This window comes from Mobula hypostoma, chromosome 6 (assembly GCF_963921235.1).
Source record: "Mobula hypostoma chromosome 6, sMobHyp1.1, whole genome shotgun sequence".
NCBI lineage: Eukaryota > Metazoa > Chordata > Chondrichthyes > Myliobatiformes > Myliobatidae > Mobula > Mobula hypostoma.
In genome coordinates, this window is record NC_086102.1 from 18,509,777 (window position 1) to 18,526,052 (window position 16,276).

The following is a 16,276-nucleotide window of genomic DNA, read 5'->3' on the forward strand; positions in this document are numbered from 1 at the left end:
TGCCTACAATTGGAGAGTTTGGCTTGAACAATAACCCAGTCCGATGAAGGGTCCCAGCCTGAAACACCGACTGTTTATCCCTTTCCATAGATGGTGCCTGGCCTGCTGAGTTCCTCCAGCACTTTGTGTGTATTGCGATGGATTTCCAGCATCTCGTGTCCAATTTGGTAAAGTGAAAATAGGATTAAATTGAGAGAAAAGATGCTCTCACTCTTTCTTTTGTTCTTTGTGTCTAATGTTTTGCAAACTTTTAAATTGGCAGGAAGAGTGGTGAATGTATCCAGCATGTCCGGTGCCAGAGCTCTGAAGAACTGCAGCCCGGAACTGCAGGTGAAATTCCGCAGCACCACCATCACGGAGGAAGAATTGGTGGAGCTGATGAGGAAGTTTGTTGAGGATGCTAAAAAAGAGGTGCACACCCAGCAGGGCTGGCCCTCCCATGCCTATGGGGTTACAAAGTTGGGGCTTACTGTCCTCTCCAAGATCCTTGCCCGGAGGTTGAGTAAGGAGAGAGCAGCAGACAAGATCCTCTTGAATGCCTGCTGCCCTGGTTGGGTGAAAACCGATATGGCTGGTCCTAATGCACCCGGCACAGCCGAAGAGGGGGCTGTGACCCCCGTTTATTTAGCCCTTCTACCAGAAGGTGCAGAAGGCCCACACGGAGAGTACGTTACCAATAAAACTGTGCAGGAGTGGTAATTTTAAAATTTAGGCCATGGGGCAGATACAAAAATTTGGGAGCACAAAGTTCAGAAGATTATTTTTGATCCACAAATCTGTATGTTGATTCTTGCAAATTTATGGCTTTGTTTACTCAGTGGAAATAATTAAAATTAGATAAATTCTATGAAGAATTTCTCTTGCTTTTTAATTTTAATTACACAGTAGCAGGCTTTCTGGCCCAATGAGACTCTGCCACCCAATTGTACCTATGTGACCAATTGCTCTACTAATGCATATGTGGGAGGAAATCGGAGCTCTTGGAGGAAACCCAAGCAGTCACGAGGAGGATCCACAAACTCCTTACAGACAACATCGGCAATGAATCCCCATCACTGGCACTGTAATGGTGTTGTGCTAGCCACTACGAAGTGAAGGTAGACGAGAGCTAATGTGATGGGGATGTGCAATGTAAAATATGATGAGACATGGATCGAGTGGACAGCCAGAGACTTGTTCCCAAGGCCAGAAATGGCTAATACAAGGGGGCATAATTTTAAGGCGATTGGAGTAAAATATAGGAGGAATATTAGATTTCAGTTTTGTTTAAATGCAGAGAGAGAGAGAGAGATGGGTGCCTGTACTGCACTCGGAGGGGTGGTAGAGGCAGGTATATTAGCGGTATTTAAAAGAGTCTTAGATAGACACATGGATGAGAAATGGAGGGCTATGTGGGAGGGAAGGGTTAGATTGATCCTGGAGTAGGTTAAAAGGTGGCACAACATTGTGGGCCGAAGGGCCTGTACTGTGCTGTCATAGACTAGCCATCTTATCACACTTGCTTTCTTAGTTACAAGAGTAAAGGGCAGAGAAAGATTGGTGGATTAGCTGTCAGCATTGTGATGGCCACTGTGCTGTGTGTACACCAACCTTCGTGCATACTTTAACAGGCCTAAACGGCAGCAGAAAAGTTGGCCAGTGAGTTTGTGTCTCAGGGTGCCACGGAGAACTTTTTGTAGTTTTTGAACATTGCTTAATACAGTAGGTTTTGTTCAAAAGTTTTAATCCATTTTTCCCCTCCGAATCTCCCTGCATCTGCTTCCTGTGTTTCTCCTCGGAATGCAACCTGCTGCCTGAGTGAGTGGTGGAAGCAAGAACTCTTGCAACAAAATCATTTCCATAGATGCTACCCGAGTTCCTCCAACATGTTATATGTGTTGCTTTGGATTTCCAGCATCTACAGAATTTCTCATGTTTAAAATGTTATCAATTTACCCCCGACTTCAGCAGGAACAACAGGGCAATTCCACCTGGAGTCTGGATGTTAGATGATCACAGTCCATAATGTAATATAGGGGCTTTTTAATTAAAAACCTTTTTTTGAGCAAATACTATGCCACCCTGAAGCTGAAACTATAACTTAGACTATACAAAGACTGTAACTTTTTGGGGTGCACAGGATTTATGACTAAAGCCTCAGAGGCTGGGGTCCTGAGAGCCTGAGCAGGTTTGGCATTTGGATGAAAGAAAAATGGAGGCTTATACTGGAGGGAAGGGTTAGATTGATCTTAGAGTAGGTTAAAAAGTGAGCACGATATTTCACTGTATGTTTCGATGTACATGCAACAAGGAAAGCTAAACTTTCTTCCTTTCAACAGTGTGGACTGAAGGGCCTGTACTGTTCTATGTAACAATCGCAGGTGAATGGCCTGATGTACAACTTCCTGGTGGTACCTGGGTTGTCCAGAGTGAAGAGCCAGAGAATCATTTCTGCTGTTGACCTGTTATGGCACTAGGCAGATCCAGGCCATAAACAACTTCGCAAAGCCGTTCCTTATGGTTGATTTAACTGCTACTAGACGGTAGTTATTGAGGCTGGTCACCATGCTCTTCTTGGGCACCAGTACAATCGATGCCTTTCTGAATCTGATGGCGCCGGTACACTGAAGCGAGAGTTTGACTGTGTCTGCAAATACACTAGCCGGTTGGTCTGCACAGATCTTTCGTACTTCATCATAGAGCTCTACAGCACACAAACGGGCCATTTTGCCCATCTTGTCTGTGTCAAACTATTTATCTGCCTCGTCCTATTGACCCACACCTGGACCATACCCCTTCCATCCATGCTCTTATCGAAATTTCTCTGAGACATTGAAATCTAACTAGCAACCATCACTTCCACTGGCAGCTCATTCCACACTCTCACCACCTTGAGTGAAGAAGTCCCCCCTCAGGTTCCCTTTAAAATACTTGACCAGGTACACCCTCTGTATCAGATTCCTTCCATGGATTCACCCTCTTGAAGGATGCCTGAATGTCAGTCTTGGAGACTGAGATGACAAGCTCATCCAGAGATGTGGGGTCTGTGTGAGTGTGACATGCAGTGCTAAATGTGCACAAAAGGCATCTAACTGATTGGATCCAGGCCACTGCCACTCATGCAACCTGACCTCACATTGAAGGAAGTCGTATAGTGCAAGGCCTGCTGTTCACTCCTAATTCTAGTTTAGACAGAAATTACTTCTGTGCTCACAAGGGCCATGCCTGGTCAAGGTACCGAGGGCTTCTCAATTCACCATGTAGACCATACGGTGTCCTGGGGCAAAGTTAGAGGCAGAGAGGCCTGCTTCTTTATCAAGACCTCATGGTGCTTGGTAGTGATGGTTCCTGTTCACCCAGCTTGGAATATCTGATGGTAATGTGGCATCCATACTATGAGCCATGGGAAATCAATCAGCTAGTCTACATCCCATCGCAGACAGACATGAGCCCCGTACTCAATCAACTACACTACTCAATGGTCAACAACCTTGAAATGAGATACTCAGATGCCCTCTTCATCACTGCTGTGGACTTCAAACTAGGCCAACTTAAACTTGTGTTTTCAAAGTACTACCAACACATCTCCTGGCCCACCAGGTCCCCAAACACCCTTTGACCATTGCTACATAACCAACAAAAATGCCTACTGACCTCACCTCTCTTGGTAATTCAGATCAAAGCAACACTCGGTAAATCAGACCATCAGGCTGTGCTTCTCCCTGCGTACAAACAAGGAGAAGGATCCAGTTACAAAGCTGGAGGCCAACATCACACCATCCCTCCAGAGGGTGAAATCTTGCAAAAGTCAGACCCTGACAGTGCACCTGGTGGGGTACCGAAAACCGGTGCTCATGAAATGCTGGAGGAACTCAGCAGGCTAGGCAGCATTTATGGAGGATCTTAGATGGTCCTCTTCTTAAAAAAAATGTGCTGGCATTGGAGGGGGTCAGCAGAGGTTCACATGGATTATTTCAGAAATGAAAGGGTTATCATACGAGGAACGTTTAATGGCTCAGGGTCTGTACATGCCGGAATTTAGAAGGATGAGGGGGGGATCTCATTGAAATCTTTTGAATGTTGAAAGACCAAGACAGAGTAGATGTGGAAAGGATGTTTCCCATGGTGGGAGAGTCTAGGACAAGAGAATACAGCCTCAGGATAGAGGGGCATACATTTAAAACAGATGCAGAGAAATTTCTTTAGCCAGAGGGTAGTGAATTTGTGGAATTTATTACCACAGGCAGCTGTGGAGGCCAGATCATTGGGTGCATTAAAGGCAGAGATTGATAGGTTCTTGATTGGACACGGCATCAAAGATTATGGGGAGAAGGCTGGGGAGTGGGGCTGAGGAGGGGGGAAAGGGATCTGCCATGATTGAAAGGCGGAGCAGCCTCGATGGGCCAAATGGCCTAATTATGCTCCACACGAGGAAATCTGCAGATGCTGGAAATTCAAGCAACACACACAAAAAGTGCTGGAGGAACTCAGCAGGTCAGGTAGTATTTACAGGAAGAGGTACGGTCGACGTTTTGGGCTGGGAACCCTTCTTCAGGACTAACTGAAAGAAGAGATAGTAAGAGGTTTTAAAGTGGGAGGGGGAGATCCGAAGTGATAGGAGAAGACAGGAGGGGGAGGGATGGAGCCAAGAGCTGGAGAAGGGAGAGAATTGTGGGACAGGAAGCCTGGGGAGAAAGAGAAAGGAGGAGGGAGGAGAGCAGGCAAGGTGCTATTATATCTTATAATAAACAATAAAGTGACACGGACTGTTTATTCCCCTCCATTGATGATGCAAGACCTGCTGAGCATTCTGTGTGTGTGTGTTACTCTAGTTTTCTAGTACCTGCAAAACCTCGCGTTTCATTTAGGCCCGTAAACAAGTGGAATTCTGCAGATGCAGACGATAACGTGTGTTTTCATTTGGGCTGCTGGGTGTCGAGCAGAAACTCGCGAAGCGCCTGCGCACTCGGGGGTTTGAATCTATTTCCTCGCACTCAGTTTCTTCCGCGAAATTTCCAGTGTCCCAGAGACATGTCGACGCGAGTGGCGGTGGTGAGCGGAGCCAACAAGGGCATCGGGCTGGAGGTGGTGCGGGCTCTGTGCCGACAGTTTGACGGGGACGTGTACCTGACAGCCCGGGACGTGGGCCGCGGGCAGCAGGCGGTGGAGAAGCTGCGGCAGGAGCAGCTGAAGCCGCTCTTCCATCAGCTGGACATCGACAACCTGCCGAGCATCCGAAAGCTGCGCGCGTTTATGCTCGAGAAGTACGGGGGCATCGACGTCCTGATTAACAACGCTGGCATCGCTTTTAAAGTGGCAGATCCAACCCCGTTCGGCACCCAAGCTGAAGTGACGATGGCCACCAATTTCTTCGCCAGCCGGGATATGTGCACTGAGCTTCTCCCAATCATCAAACCTCACGGTGAGCTCTGATTGAATACTATAAGTTGTTCGTTTTGATTTTAAATTAACCTCTCTTTGGCATTCGGTATGTTTATAAGGTGCAACCAACAGGAATTCTGCAGATGCTGGAAATTCAAGCAACACACATAAAAGTTGCTGGTGAACGCAGCAGGCCAGGCAGCATCTCTAGGAAGAGGTACAGTTGCCGTTTCGGGCCGAGACCCTTCGTCAGGACTAACTGAAGGAAGAGCTAGTAAGGGATTTGAAAGTGGGAGGGGGAGAGGGAGATCCAAAATGATAGGAGAAGACAGGAGGGGGAGGGATGGAGCCAAGAGCTGGACAGGTGATTGGCAAAAGGGATATGAGGGCGTTATGGGACAGGAGGTCCGGGGAGAAAGACAAGTGTGGGGGGGGGAACCCAGAGGATGGGCAAGGGGTATAGTCAGAGGGACAGAGGGAGAAAAAAGAGAGAGGGAGAAAGAATGTGTGTGTATATAAATAAATAACAGATGGGGTACCAGGGGGAGCTGGGGCATTAGTGGAAGTTTGAAAAGTCAATGTTCATGCCATCAGGTTGGAGGCTACCCAGATGGAATATAAGGTGGTGTTCCTCCAACCTGAGTGTGGCTTCATCTTTACAGTAGAGGAGGCCGTGGATAGACATATCAGAATGGGAATGGGACGTGGAATTAAAATGTGTGGCCACTGGGAGATCCTAATTTCTCTGGCGGACAGAGCGTAGGTGTTCAGCAAAACGATCTCCTAGTCTGCGTCGGGTCTCGTCAATATATAGAAACATATTATTCTCCGTAACTTCCGCCACCTCCAACGGGATCCCACCACTAAGCACATCTTTCCCTCCCCCCCGCCGCTTTCCACAGGGATCGCTCCCTACGCGACTCTCTTGTCCATTCGTTGCCCCCCCCATCCTTCCCCACTGATCTCCCTCCTGGCACTTATCCTTGTAAGCGGAACAAGTGCTACACATGCCCTTACACTTCCTCCCTTACCACCATTCAGGGCCCCAGAGAGTCCTTCCAGGTGAGGCGACACTTCACCTGTGAGTCGGCTGGGGTGATATACTGCGTCCGGTGCTCCCGATGTGGCCTTTTATATATTGGCGAGACCTGATGCAGACTGGGAGACGGCTTTGCTGAACATCTACGCTCTGTCTGCCAGAGAAAGCAGGATCTCCCAGTGGCCACACATTTTAATTCCACGTCCCATTCCCATTCTGATATGTCTCTCTACGGTGTCCTCTACTGTAAAGATGAAGCCACACTCAGGTTGGAGGAACAACACCTTATATTCCGTCTGGGTAGCCTCCAACCTGATGGCATGAACATTGACTTCTCTAACTTTTGCTAATGCCCCACCTCCCCCTCATACCCCATCTGTTATTTATTTATATACACACATTCTTTCTTTCTCACTCCTTTTTCTTCCTCTGTCTATACCCCTTGCCCATCCTCTGGGTTCCCCCCCCTTTCCTTCTCCCTGGGCCTCCTGTCCCGTGATCCTCTCATATTCCTTTTGCCAATCACCTGTCCAGCTCTTGGCTCCATCCTTCCCCCTCCTGTCTTCTCCTATCATTTTGGATCTTCCCCTCCCCCTCCCACTTTCAAATCTCTTACTCACTCTTCCTTCAGTTAGTCCTGACGAAGGGTCTCGGCCCGAAACGGCAACTGTACCTCTTCCTAGAGATGCTGCCTGGCCTGCTGCGTTCACCAGCAACTTTGATGTTTGTAAGCAGAACAACACTCACAACACGCTGGAGGAACTCAGCAGGTCAGGTGGCATCCGTGGAAAAGATCGGTCGACGTTTTGGGCTGGAACCCTTCGTCAGGACTGAGGAGGGAAGGGGCAGAGGCCCTATAAAGAAGGTGGGGGGAGGGTGGGAAGGAGAAGGCTGGTGGGTTCCAGGTGGAAAACCAGTAAGGGGAAAGATAAAGGGGTGGTGGAGGGGAGGCAGGGAGATGATAGGCAGGAAAGGTGAAGAAGGAATAGGGGAAAACACAATGGGTAGTAGAAGGAGGCAGAACCATGAGGGAGGTGATAGGCAGCTGGGGGAGGGGGCAGAGTGACATAGGGATAGGGGAAGGGAGGGGGAGGGAATTACCAGAAGTTGGAGAATTCTGTGTTCATACCAAGGGGCTGGAAACTACCTAGATGGTATATGAGGTAACATACATCAAAGTTGCTGGTGAACGCAGCAGGCCAGGCAGCATCTATAGGAAGAAGCGCAGTCAACGTTTCAGGCCGAGACCCTTCGTCAGGACTAACTGAAGGAAGAGTGAGTAAGGGATTTGAAAGCTGGAGGGGGAGGGGGAGATGCAAAATGATAGGAGAAGACAGGAGGGGGAGGGATGGAGCCGAGAGCTGGACAGGTGATAGGCAGAAGGGGATACGAGAGGATCATGGGACAGGAGGTCCGGGAAGAAAGACGGGGGGGGGGGTGACCCAGAGGATGGGCAAGAGGTATATTCAGAGGGACAGAGGGAGAAAAAGGAGAGTGAGAGAAAGAATGTGTGCATTAAAAAGAGTAACAGATGGGGTACGAGGGGGAGGTGGGGCCTAGCGGAAGTTAGAGAAGTCAATGTTCATGCCATCAGGTTGGAGGCTACCCATACGGAATATAAGGTGTTGTTCCTCCAACCTGAGTGTGGCGTCATCTTTACAGTAGAGGAGGCCGTGGATAGACATGTCAGAATGGGAATGGGATGTGGAATTAAAATGTGTGGCCACTGGGAGATCCTGCTTTCTCTGGCGGACAGAGCGTAGATGTTCAGCAAAGCGGTCTCCCAGTCTGCGTCGGGTCTCACCAATATATAAAAGGCCACATCTGGAGCACCGGACGCAGTATATCACCCCAGTCGACTCACAGGTGAAGTGATGCCTCACCTGGAAGGACTGTTTGGGGCCCTGAATGGTGGTAAGGGAGGAAGTGTAAGGGCATGTGTAGCACTTGTTCCGCTTACACGGATAAGTGCCAGGAGGGAGATCAGTGGGGAGGGATGGGGGGGACGAATGGACAAGGGAGTTGTGTAGGGAGCGATCCCTGCGGAATGCAGAGAGAGGGGGGGAGGGAAAGATGTGCTGAGTGGTGGGATCCCGTTGGAGGTGGCGGAAGTTACGGAGAATAATATGTTGGACCCGGAGGCTGGTGGGGTGGTAGGTGAGGACCAGGGGAACCCTATTCCTAGTGGGGTGGTGGGAGGATGGAGTGAGAGCAGATGTACGTGAAATGGGGGAGATGCGTTTAAGAGCAGAGTTGATAGTGGAGGAAGGGAAGCCCCTTTCTTTAAAAAATGAAGACATCTCCCTCGTCCTAGAATGAAAAGCCTCATCCTGAGAGCAGATGCGGCGGAGACGGAGGAATTGCGAGAAGGGGATGGCGTTTTTGCAAGAGACAGGGTGAGAAGAGGAATAGTCCAGATAGTTGTGAGAGTCAGTAGGCTTATAGTAGACATCAGTGGATAAGCTGTCTCCAGAGACAGAGACAGAAAGATCTAGAAAGGGGAGGGAGGTGTCAGAAATGGACCAGGTAAACTTGAGGGCAGGGTGAAAGTTGGAGGCAAAGTTAATAAAGTCAACGAGTTCTGCATGCGTGCAGGAAGCAGCGCCAATGCAGTCGTCGATGTAGCGAAGGAAAAGTGGGGGACAGATACCAGAATAGGCACGGAACATAGATTGTTCCACAAACCCAACAAAAAGGCAGGCATAGCTAGGACCCATACGGGTGCCCATAGCTACACCTTTAGTTTGGAGGAAATGGGAGGAGCAAAAGGAGAAATTATTAAGAGTAAGGACTAATTCTGCTAGACGGAGCAGAGTGGTGGTAGAGGGGAACTGATTAGGCCTGAAGTAACGCAGTCCTTTACTCACTCTTCCTTCAGTTAGTCCTGATGAAGGGTCTCGGCCTGAAACGTCGACTGCGCTTCTTCCTATAGATGCTGCCTGGCCTGCTGCGTTCACCAGCAACTTTGATGTATGTTGCTTGAATTTCCAGCATCTGCAGAATTCCTGTTGTTTGCGTTCGATCGCTCAACCACCAACTGCGACTCCAGCCTTGAACTCCAGGCCGGGTCTTTATGTGCTGCTGTTGTGACTCCCCTCTCCCCTTCCCCCACCACCACTCCGCAGCCCCGTCTTCCTCAGATCCCACCGTCAGCTCCTGGGCCCTCAGAGGCTCCATCTTCCTCTCACCCCAACCCTCCCCTCTCCATTGACACCCCCAGCCTCCCCCCTCCCCCCTCTGATCCCAGCTCTCATCCGTGCCGGGTCTTTACCATCCCCTCGGACCTTCAACTGTCGGAGGCAGAACGCTCTGTTCTCAGTAAGGGCCTCACGTTTGTCCCCCTTCGCCCACACCTCAGCGAGTTCCGTGTTCGCCATGATGCGGAACTTTTCTTCCGCTGTCTCCGTCTCCGAGCCTACTTCTTCGGCAAGGACTCTTCCACCCCCACCGATGACCCCTTCTCCCGTCTTCATCCCTCCTCTTCTTCATGGACACCCTGCTCTGGTCTTCTGCCTGCTCTGGATCTCTTTATTGCCAACTGCCGACGGGACATCAACCGTCTCGACTTCACCGCACCTTGTCCCCATTCCAACCTCACTCCTTCGGAACGCTCTGCTCTCCACTCCCTCCGCACTAATCCTAACATTATTATTAAACCCGCTGATAAGGGGGGTGCTGTTGTAGTCTGGCGTACTGACCTCTACCTTGCCGAGGCACAGCGACAACTCGCGGATACCTCCTCTTATTTACCCCTCGATCGTGACCCCACTAAGGAGCACCAGGCCATTGTCTCCCACACTATCAACGACTTTATCCGCTCAGGGGATCTCCCATCCACTGCTACCAACCTTATAGTTCCCACACCCTGCACTTCCCGTTTCTACCTCCTACCCAAGATCCACAAACCTGCCTGTCCTGGCCGACCTATTGTCTCAGCTTGCTCCTGCCCCACCGAACTCGTTTCTGCATACCTCGACACTGTTTTATCACCCCTTGTTCAATCCCTTCCGACCTATGTTCGTGACACTTCTCACGCTCTTAAACTTTTCGATGATTTTAAGTTCCCTGGCCCCCACCGCTTTATTTTCACCTTGGATGTCCAGTCCCTATATACTTCCATCCCCCATCAGGAAGGTCTCAAAGCTCTACGCTTCTTTTTGGATTCCAGGCCTAATCAGTTCCCCTCTACCACCACTCTGCTCCGTCTAGCAGAATTAGTCCTTACTCTTAATAATTTCTCCTTTTGCTCCTCCCATTTCCTCCAAACTAAAGGTGTAGCTATGGGCACCCGTATGGGTCCTAGCTATGCCTGCCTTTTTGTTGGGTTTGTGGAACAATCTATGTTCCGTGCCTATTCTGGTATCTGTCCCCCACTTTTCCTTCGCTACATCGACGACTGCATTGGCGCTGCTTCCTGCACGCATGCAGAACTCGTTGACTTTATTAACTTTGCCTCCAACTTTCACCCTGCCCTCAAGTTTACCTGGTCCATTTCTGACACCTCCCTCCCCTTTCTAGATCTTTCTGTCTCTGTCTCTGGAGACAGCTTATCCACTGATGTCTACTATAAGCCTACTGACTCTCACAACTATCTGGACTATTCCTCTTCTCACCCTGTCTCTTGCAAAAACGCCATCCCCTTCTCGCAATTCCTCCGTCTCCGCCGCATCTGCTCTCAGGATGAGGCTTTTCATTCTAGGACGAGGGAGATGTCTTCATTTTTTAAAGAAAGGGGCTTCCCTTCCTCCACTATCAACTCTGCTCTTAAACGCATCTCCCCCATTTCACGTACATCTGCTCTCACTCCATCCTCCCACCACCCCACTAGGAATAGGGTTCCCCTGGTCCTCACCTACCACCCCACCAGCCTCCGGGTCCAACATATTATTCTCCGTAACTTCCGCCACCTCCAACGGGATCCCACCACTAAGCATATCTTTCCCTCCCCCTCTCTCTGCATTCCGCAGGGATCGCTCCCTACACAACTCCCTTGTCCATTCGTCCCCCCCATCCCTCCCCACTGATCTCCCTCCTGGCACTTATCCGTGTAAGCGGAACAAGTGCGACACATGCCCTTACACTTCCTCCCTTACCACCATTCAGGGCCCCAAACAGTCCTTCCAGGTGAGGCATCACTTCACCTGTGAGTCGACTGGGGTGATATACTGCGTCCGGTGCTCCAGATGTGGCCTTTTATATATTGGTGAGACCCGACGCAGACTGGGAGACCGCTTTGCTGAACATCTACGCTCTGTCCGCCAGAGAAAGCAGGATCTCCCAGTGGCCACACATTTTAATTCCACATCCCATTCCCATTCTGACATGTCTATCCACGGCCTCCTCTACTGTAAAGATGAAGCCACACTCAGGTTGGAGGAACAACACCTTATATTCCGTATGGGTAGCCTCCAACCTGATGGCATGAACATTGACTTCTCTAACTTCCGCTAGGCCCCACCTCCCCCTCGTACCCCATCTGTTACTCTTTTTAATGCACACATTCTTTCTCTCACTCTCCTTTTTCTCCCTCTGTCCCTCTGAATATACCTCTTGCCCATCCTCTGGGTCACCCCCCCCCCGTCTTTCTTCCCGGACCTCCTGTCCCATGATCCTCTCGTATCCCCTTCTGCCTATCACCTGTCCAGCTCTCGGCTCCATCCCTCCCCCTCCTGTCTTCTCCTATCATTTTGCATCTCCCCCTCCCCCTCCAGCTTTCAAATCCCTTACTCACTCTTCCTTCAGTTAGTCCTGACGAAGGGTCTCGGCCTGAAACGTCGACTGCGCTTCTTCCTATAGATGCTGCCTGGCCTGCTGCGTTCACCAGCAACTTTGATGTATGTTGCTTGAATTTCCAGCATCTGCAGAATTCCTGTTGTTTGCGGTATATGAGGTGTTGCTCCTCCAACCTGAGTTTAGCCTCATCATGGCAGTAGAGGAGGCCATGTATGGACATATCTGAATGGGATTGGGAAGCAGAGTTGAAGTGGGTGGCTACTGGGAGATCATGTCTGTTTTGGCGGACAGAGTGGAGGTGTTCGATGAAGCGGTCCCCCAATTTGCGTCGGGTCTGTAGTCTCCAGCCCCTTGGTATGTACCATCTAGGTAGTCTCTTGTAATTGATTTATTTACAGGACACATGCGGCGATGATAAACCTGTTTGTGATTTTAAACACCAGTTTGTTTTCCACATTCTGGCCTCGACACATTAATCTGGCTTGAAGTCTATCCTGGTGCTTTCTCTTCATTCTGTTATTCATGTTATCCTTCCACTTTCCTCACATTTCTGTGCCTATTTAAATGTCTCGTAAGTCTCATGTTTCTGCCTTGACCACCTATTGGAAGCAGCACCTTCCAGGGACCCACGACTCTGTAAAAACAAAAACTTGCCCCTCGCATCTTCTTAGGATTTACCGCCCCCCCCCCCACCTGAAATACAGGCATAAAAGTGATGAAGAGGACCTCTGAGTATCTCACTCCAATGTTGCTGGTACCACAGAGTGGTATAGTTCATTGAGTACAGGTTTCATGTCTTGTAGCAATGCAGGACCAGGTGGTTAACAGAAAAAGTTATCAAAAATACAAAATAAAAGACCAATAGATTCAAGACAATAAATGCCGAAAATGCCAAGAGAAACCAGAAACAATCCAACACATTACAGGATCCTGCAGCAGTTTAACTCAATCTAATTACTCACACAGGCACAATCAAGTGGCAAACATCATTCACCAAAATCTTGCTTTAAAATACAAACATAGAAGAAACCATATTTTATTATAAGTACAAGCCTTACAGTCAGAGTCCCATAAATTGTATTAGAACCGACCCATTATTACAGATAGGACAATCCATAATAACCATCTGGATATAATACAGGATAAACAAGAAAGAATAACTTATTTAGGTCTGGCTGGTGGCGCAATGACATCAGCGCCGGACTCTGGAACGGAGGTTCCCAGGTTCGAACCCAGCCGGCTCCGCTCCTGAGTACGCTTTCCATCCGTGTCGGGTTGAGTGTCAAGATCACAACTCTACCTCAGAAAATAAAAGGGAAAAATACTGTGAAATGTCTGTGTGAGGAGTGGCACGCCACATAGTATCTCCATCTCCATCTCCATCTCCATCTCCATCTCCATCTCCATCTCCATCTCCATCTCCATCTCCATCTCCATCTCCATCTCCATCTCCATCTCCATCTCCATCTCCATCTCCATCTCCATCTCCATCTCCATCTCCATCTCCATCTCCATCTCCATCTCCATCTCCATCTCCATCTCCATCTCCATCTCCATCTCCATCTCCATCTCCATCTCCATCTCCATCTCCATCTCCATCTCCATCTCCATCTCCATCTCCATCTCCACCTCCACCTCCACCTCCACCTCCACCTCCACCTCCACCTCCACCTCCACCTCCACCTCCACCTCCACCTCCACCTCCACCCCCACCCCCACCCCCACCCCCACCCCCATCCCCAGTAAAAGGCGTGAAAAAGACATCGTCCCACCAACATCACACACGCATGGACGCACATACATGCACACACACGCCAAAAAAAATTTACTTGATAGATATTGCCATTCCAAACACACATAACATACAGAAACCAATAACTGAAAAATACCAGAAATGTGCTGAATTAAAAGAGGAAACTTGTCCCTATTGTCCCGGAGTAATATCTATAACTGATACCATCCCAAAGGGACGACACAATAGCATTAAACAATTAGCGCCACACAGGAATGTCTGTGTCAATCTTCAGAAAGCCACATTACTAAAAACTTAATTGTCTGAAAGTTCCTAGCAATTGACAAATGGAGCTTGGGAATGCCCGTACCTCAGGTTTTACCAGCTTGCTACTACTACTACTACGTCGACTCAGGCCTAGGGGGCCGGCGTCGGGCACGATGACAGACTCTCCACTTCTCCCTCCCCCTCATCAGTGTGTTCAGTTCATCTACATTAGCCGCACTGCTGTCTTCTAGGAGTGTGTTGACCATCGTCTTGGGAGGGCGCCCAGGGTTCATCCCCTCGTGCTTGGGCTCCCATATGATGACTAGGCTGGCAGGTAGCTCGGGATGGCGTAGATAGTGCCCCACTAGTTGCAGTCCTCTCGCCTCGATTTTAGTGGAGAACATCGGTGGGTTGTTATAGAGCTCGACGTTCATCATGTGCTGTTGCCAACTCACGTCAAGAGCCATCCGGAGCATTTGTGTATAACAACCATCTAGAGACTTTCGCATCGTCTTGGCGTCTTGGTGAGTGTCCGCGTCTCGCATCCATACGTGAGAATGGACTCTATGACTGCTATGAAAATCCTCTTTTTAAGCCCTCTGGTCAGGTTTGACTTCCAGATTTCTTTCATGTCGTTCATAGCCCTCCACGTCAGCGCCTTCCGTATCTTTATGTCCTTCTCCGAACTCATCATTCTTGACCCGAGGTACTTGTAGTCAAAGACATTCTTAATGATATCATTCTCTACGGTCTTGAGAGTACCTTCGTCGCAGTTAAACACCATGTACTCCGTCTTTTTAGCATTTAGGTGAAGTCCAACTTTATTGCATTCAATTTCCACTTTTGTCAGTAGCTGCTGTGCTTCCTCCATCTGGTCAGAGAGCAGAACTATGTCATCTGCAAAATCGAGATCTGTGAGCGTAACTGGTCTGACCCTTTTGGTTCGCCCTGGTTTTATGGTAAAACCAAGCTCGTTATGATCTTTGGTAGCTTGACGCAGAGCGTATTCAAGGACGATTATAAAGACGTAGAGTGCCAGAGTGTCTCCTTGCAACACACCAGCTAGGAGCTCGAACACTGCTGTTTCTCTGTCTGGTGATACAATTTTTGCCTTGGTTTTGGTACAGCTGGACTTTGTTGCTCTCAGTAGATGGTCTGGCACTCCGTAAGCTTTCAGGATCTTCAGCATTTTACCTCGGTGAATGGAGTCAAAAGCTTTGCGAAAATCGATGAAAGTAAGCACGGCTGGTAGGTTGTTCTTCTTGACTTCCTTGATGATCCTACAGAGAGCAAATACTTGCATTATTGTTGTGCTCTTCTGCCGAAAACCATTCTGATTGAATCTTAGCTTAGGGTCAATGGCGGTGCGAATCCTGTTCAAGATCATCCGACTGTATAACTTTGCTAAGATGCAGGTCAAGCTGATGCTGCGGTAGTTATCTGTCTTCGTGAGGGACACAGACTTGGGGACTGGGATAATGTTTGAGAGTGACCACTGTTCTGGTTTGTCCCCTTTCATCAATGCCGTATTACATATGTCCAGCAAGATGTTGTCCAGGTTGCAGTTCTTCAGGACATCTGGTGGTATCCCATCTGGTCCAGCGCTCCTGCCCTGTTTGAGTGCATATTTGGCCGCTTTCAGTTCCTCAATGGTGAATGGCCCGTCATCGATATCGACTTGCGTTATTATCGTGGGTATGTCCTCTTCTTCTTCCGTGACCGTTGGAGGGCTTCCCAGCAGGTTCTTAAAGTGGGTAAACCATGTCAGGACACGGTCCTCTGCTGTTTTACCACTTATTTGACCTGATGGGGACTTCTTCCGTCTAGTGATCTCATTGACTAGGCACCATGCTCCTCCATGCTGCACGTCTTCATTAGCAGCTTCTATCTCTCTAATCCTCTCAGCTAATTCCTCTTCCTTCAGTCGGTCGTAGGTGGCAAAGAGATTCTTCTTTGCTGTCTTGAACTTGTCTCTTAGCTTTTCTGTTTCGCTCCTTCTAAGTTCGGCATGACAAGCATTGACCACACTTCTTGCTGTGACGACGTCAGGATGTTTCGAGATCCGACTCTTCTTGATTCGCTTCACAGTGAGCAAACTCTCTGTTGCCTGTGTGTGTGTGTGTGTGTGTGTGCGCGCGCGTGCG

General features: G+C 49.1%; 1 protein-coding gene across 1 annotated transcript in view; it reads left to right on the forward strand.

The window, feature by feature from the left end:
* The window catches only part of cbr1 (carbonyl reductase 1), a 35,588-nt gene that overhangs the window by 13,776 nt on the left and 5,536 nt on the right, over positions 1–16,276 (forward strand). The window contains exon 2 of the mRNA XM_063050332.1: positions 263–665. Within this exon, the coding sequence (XP_062906402.1) occupies positions 263–665 (403 nt within the window). The remainder of the gene's footprint in view (positions 1–262; positions 666–16,276) is intronic.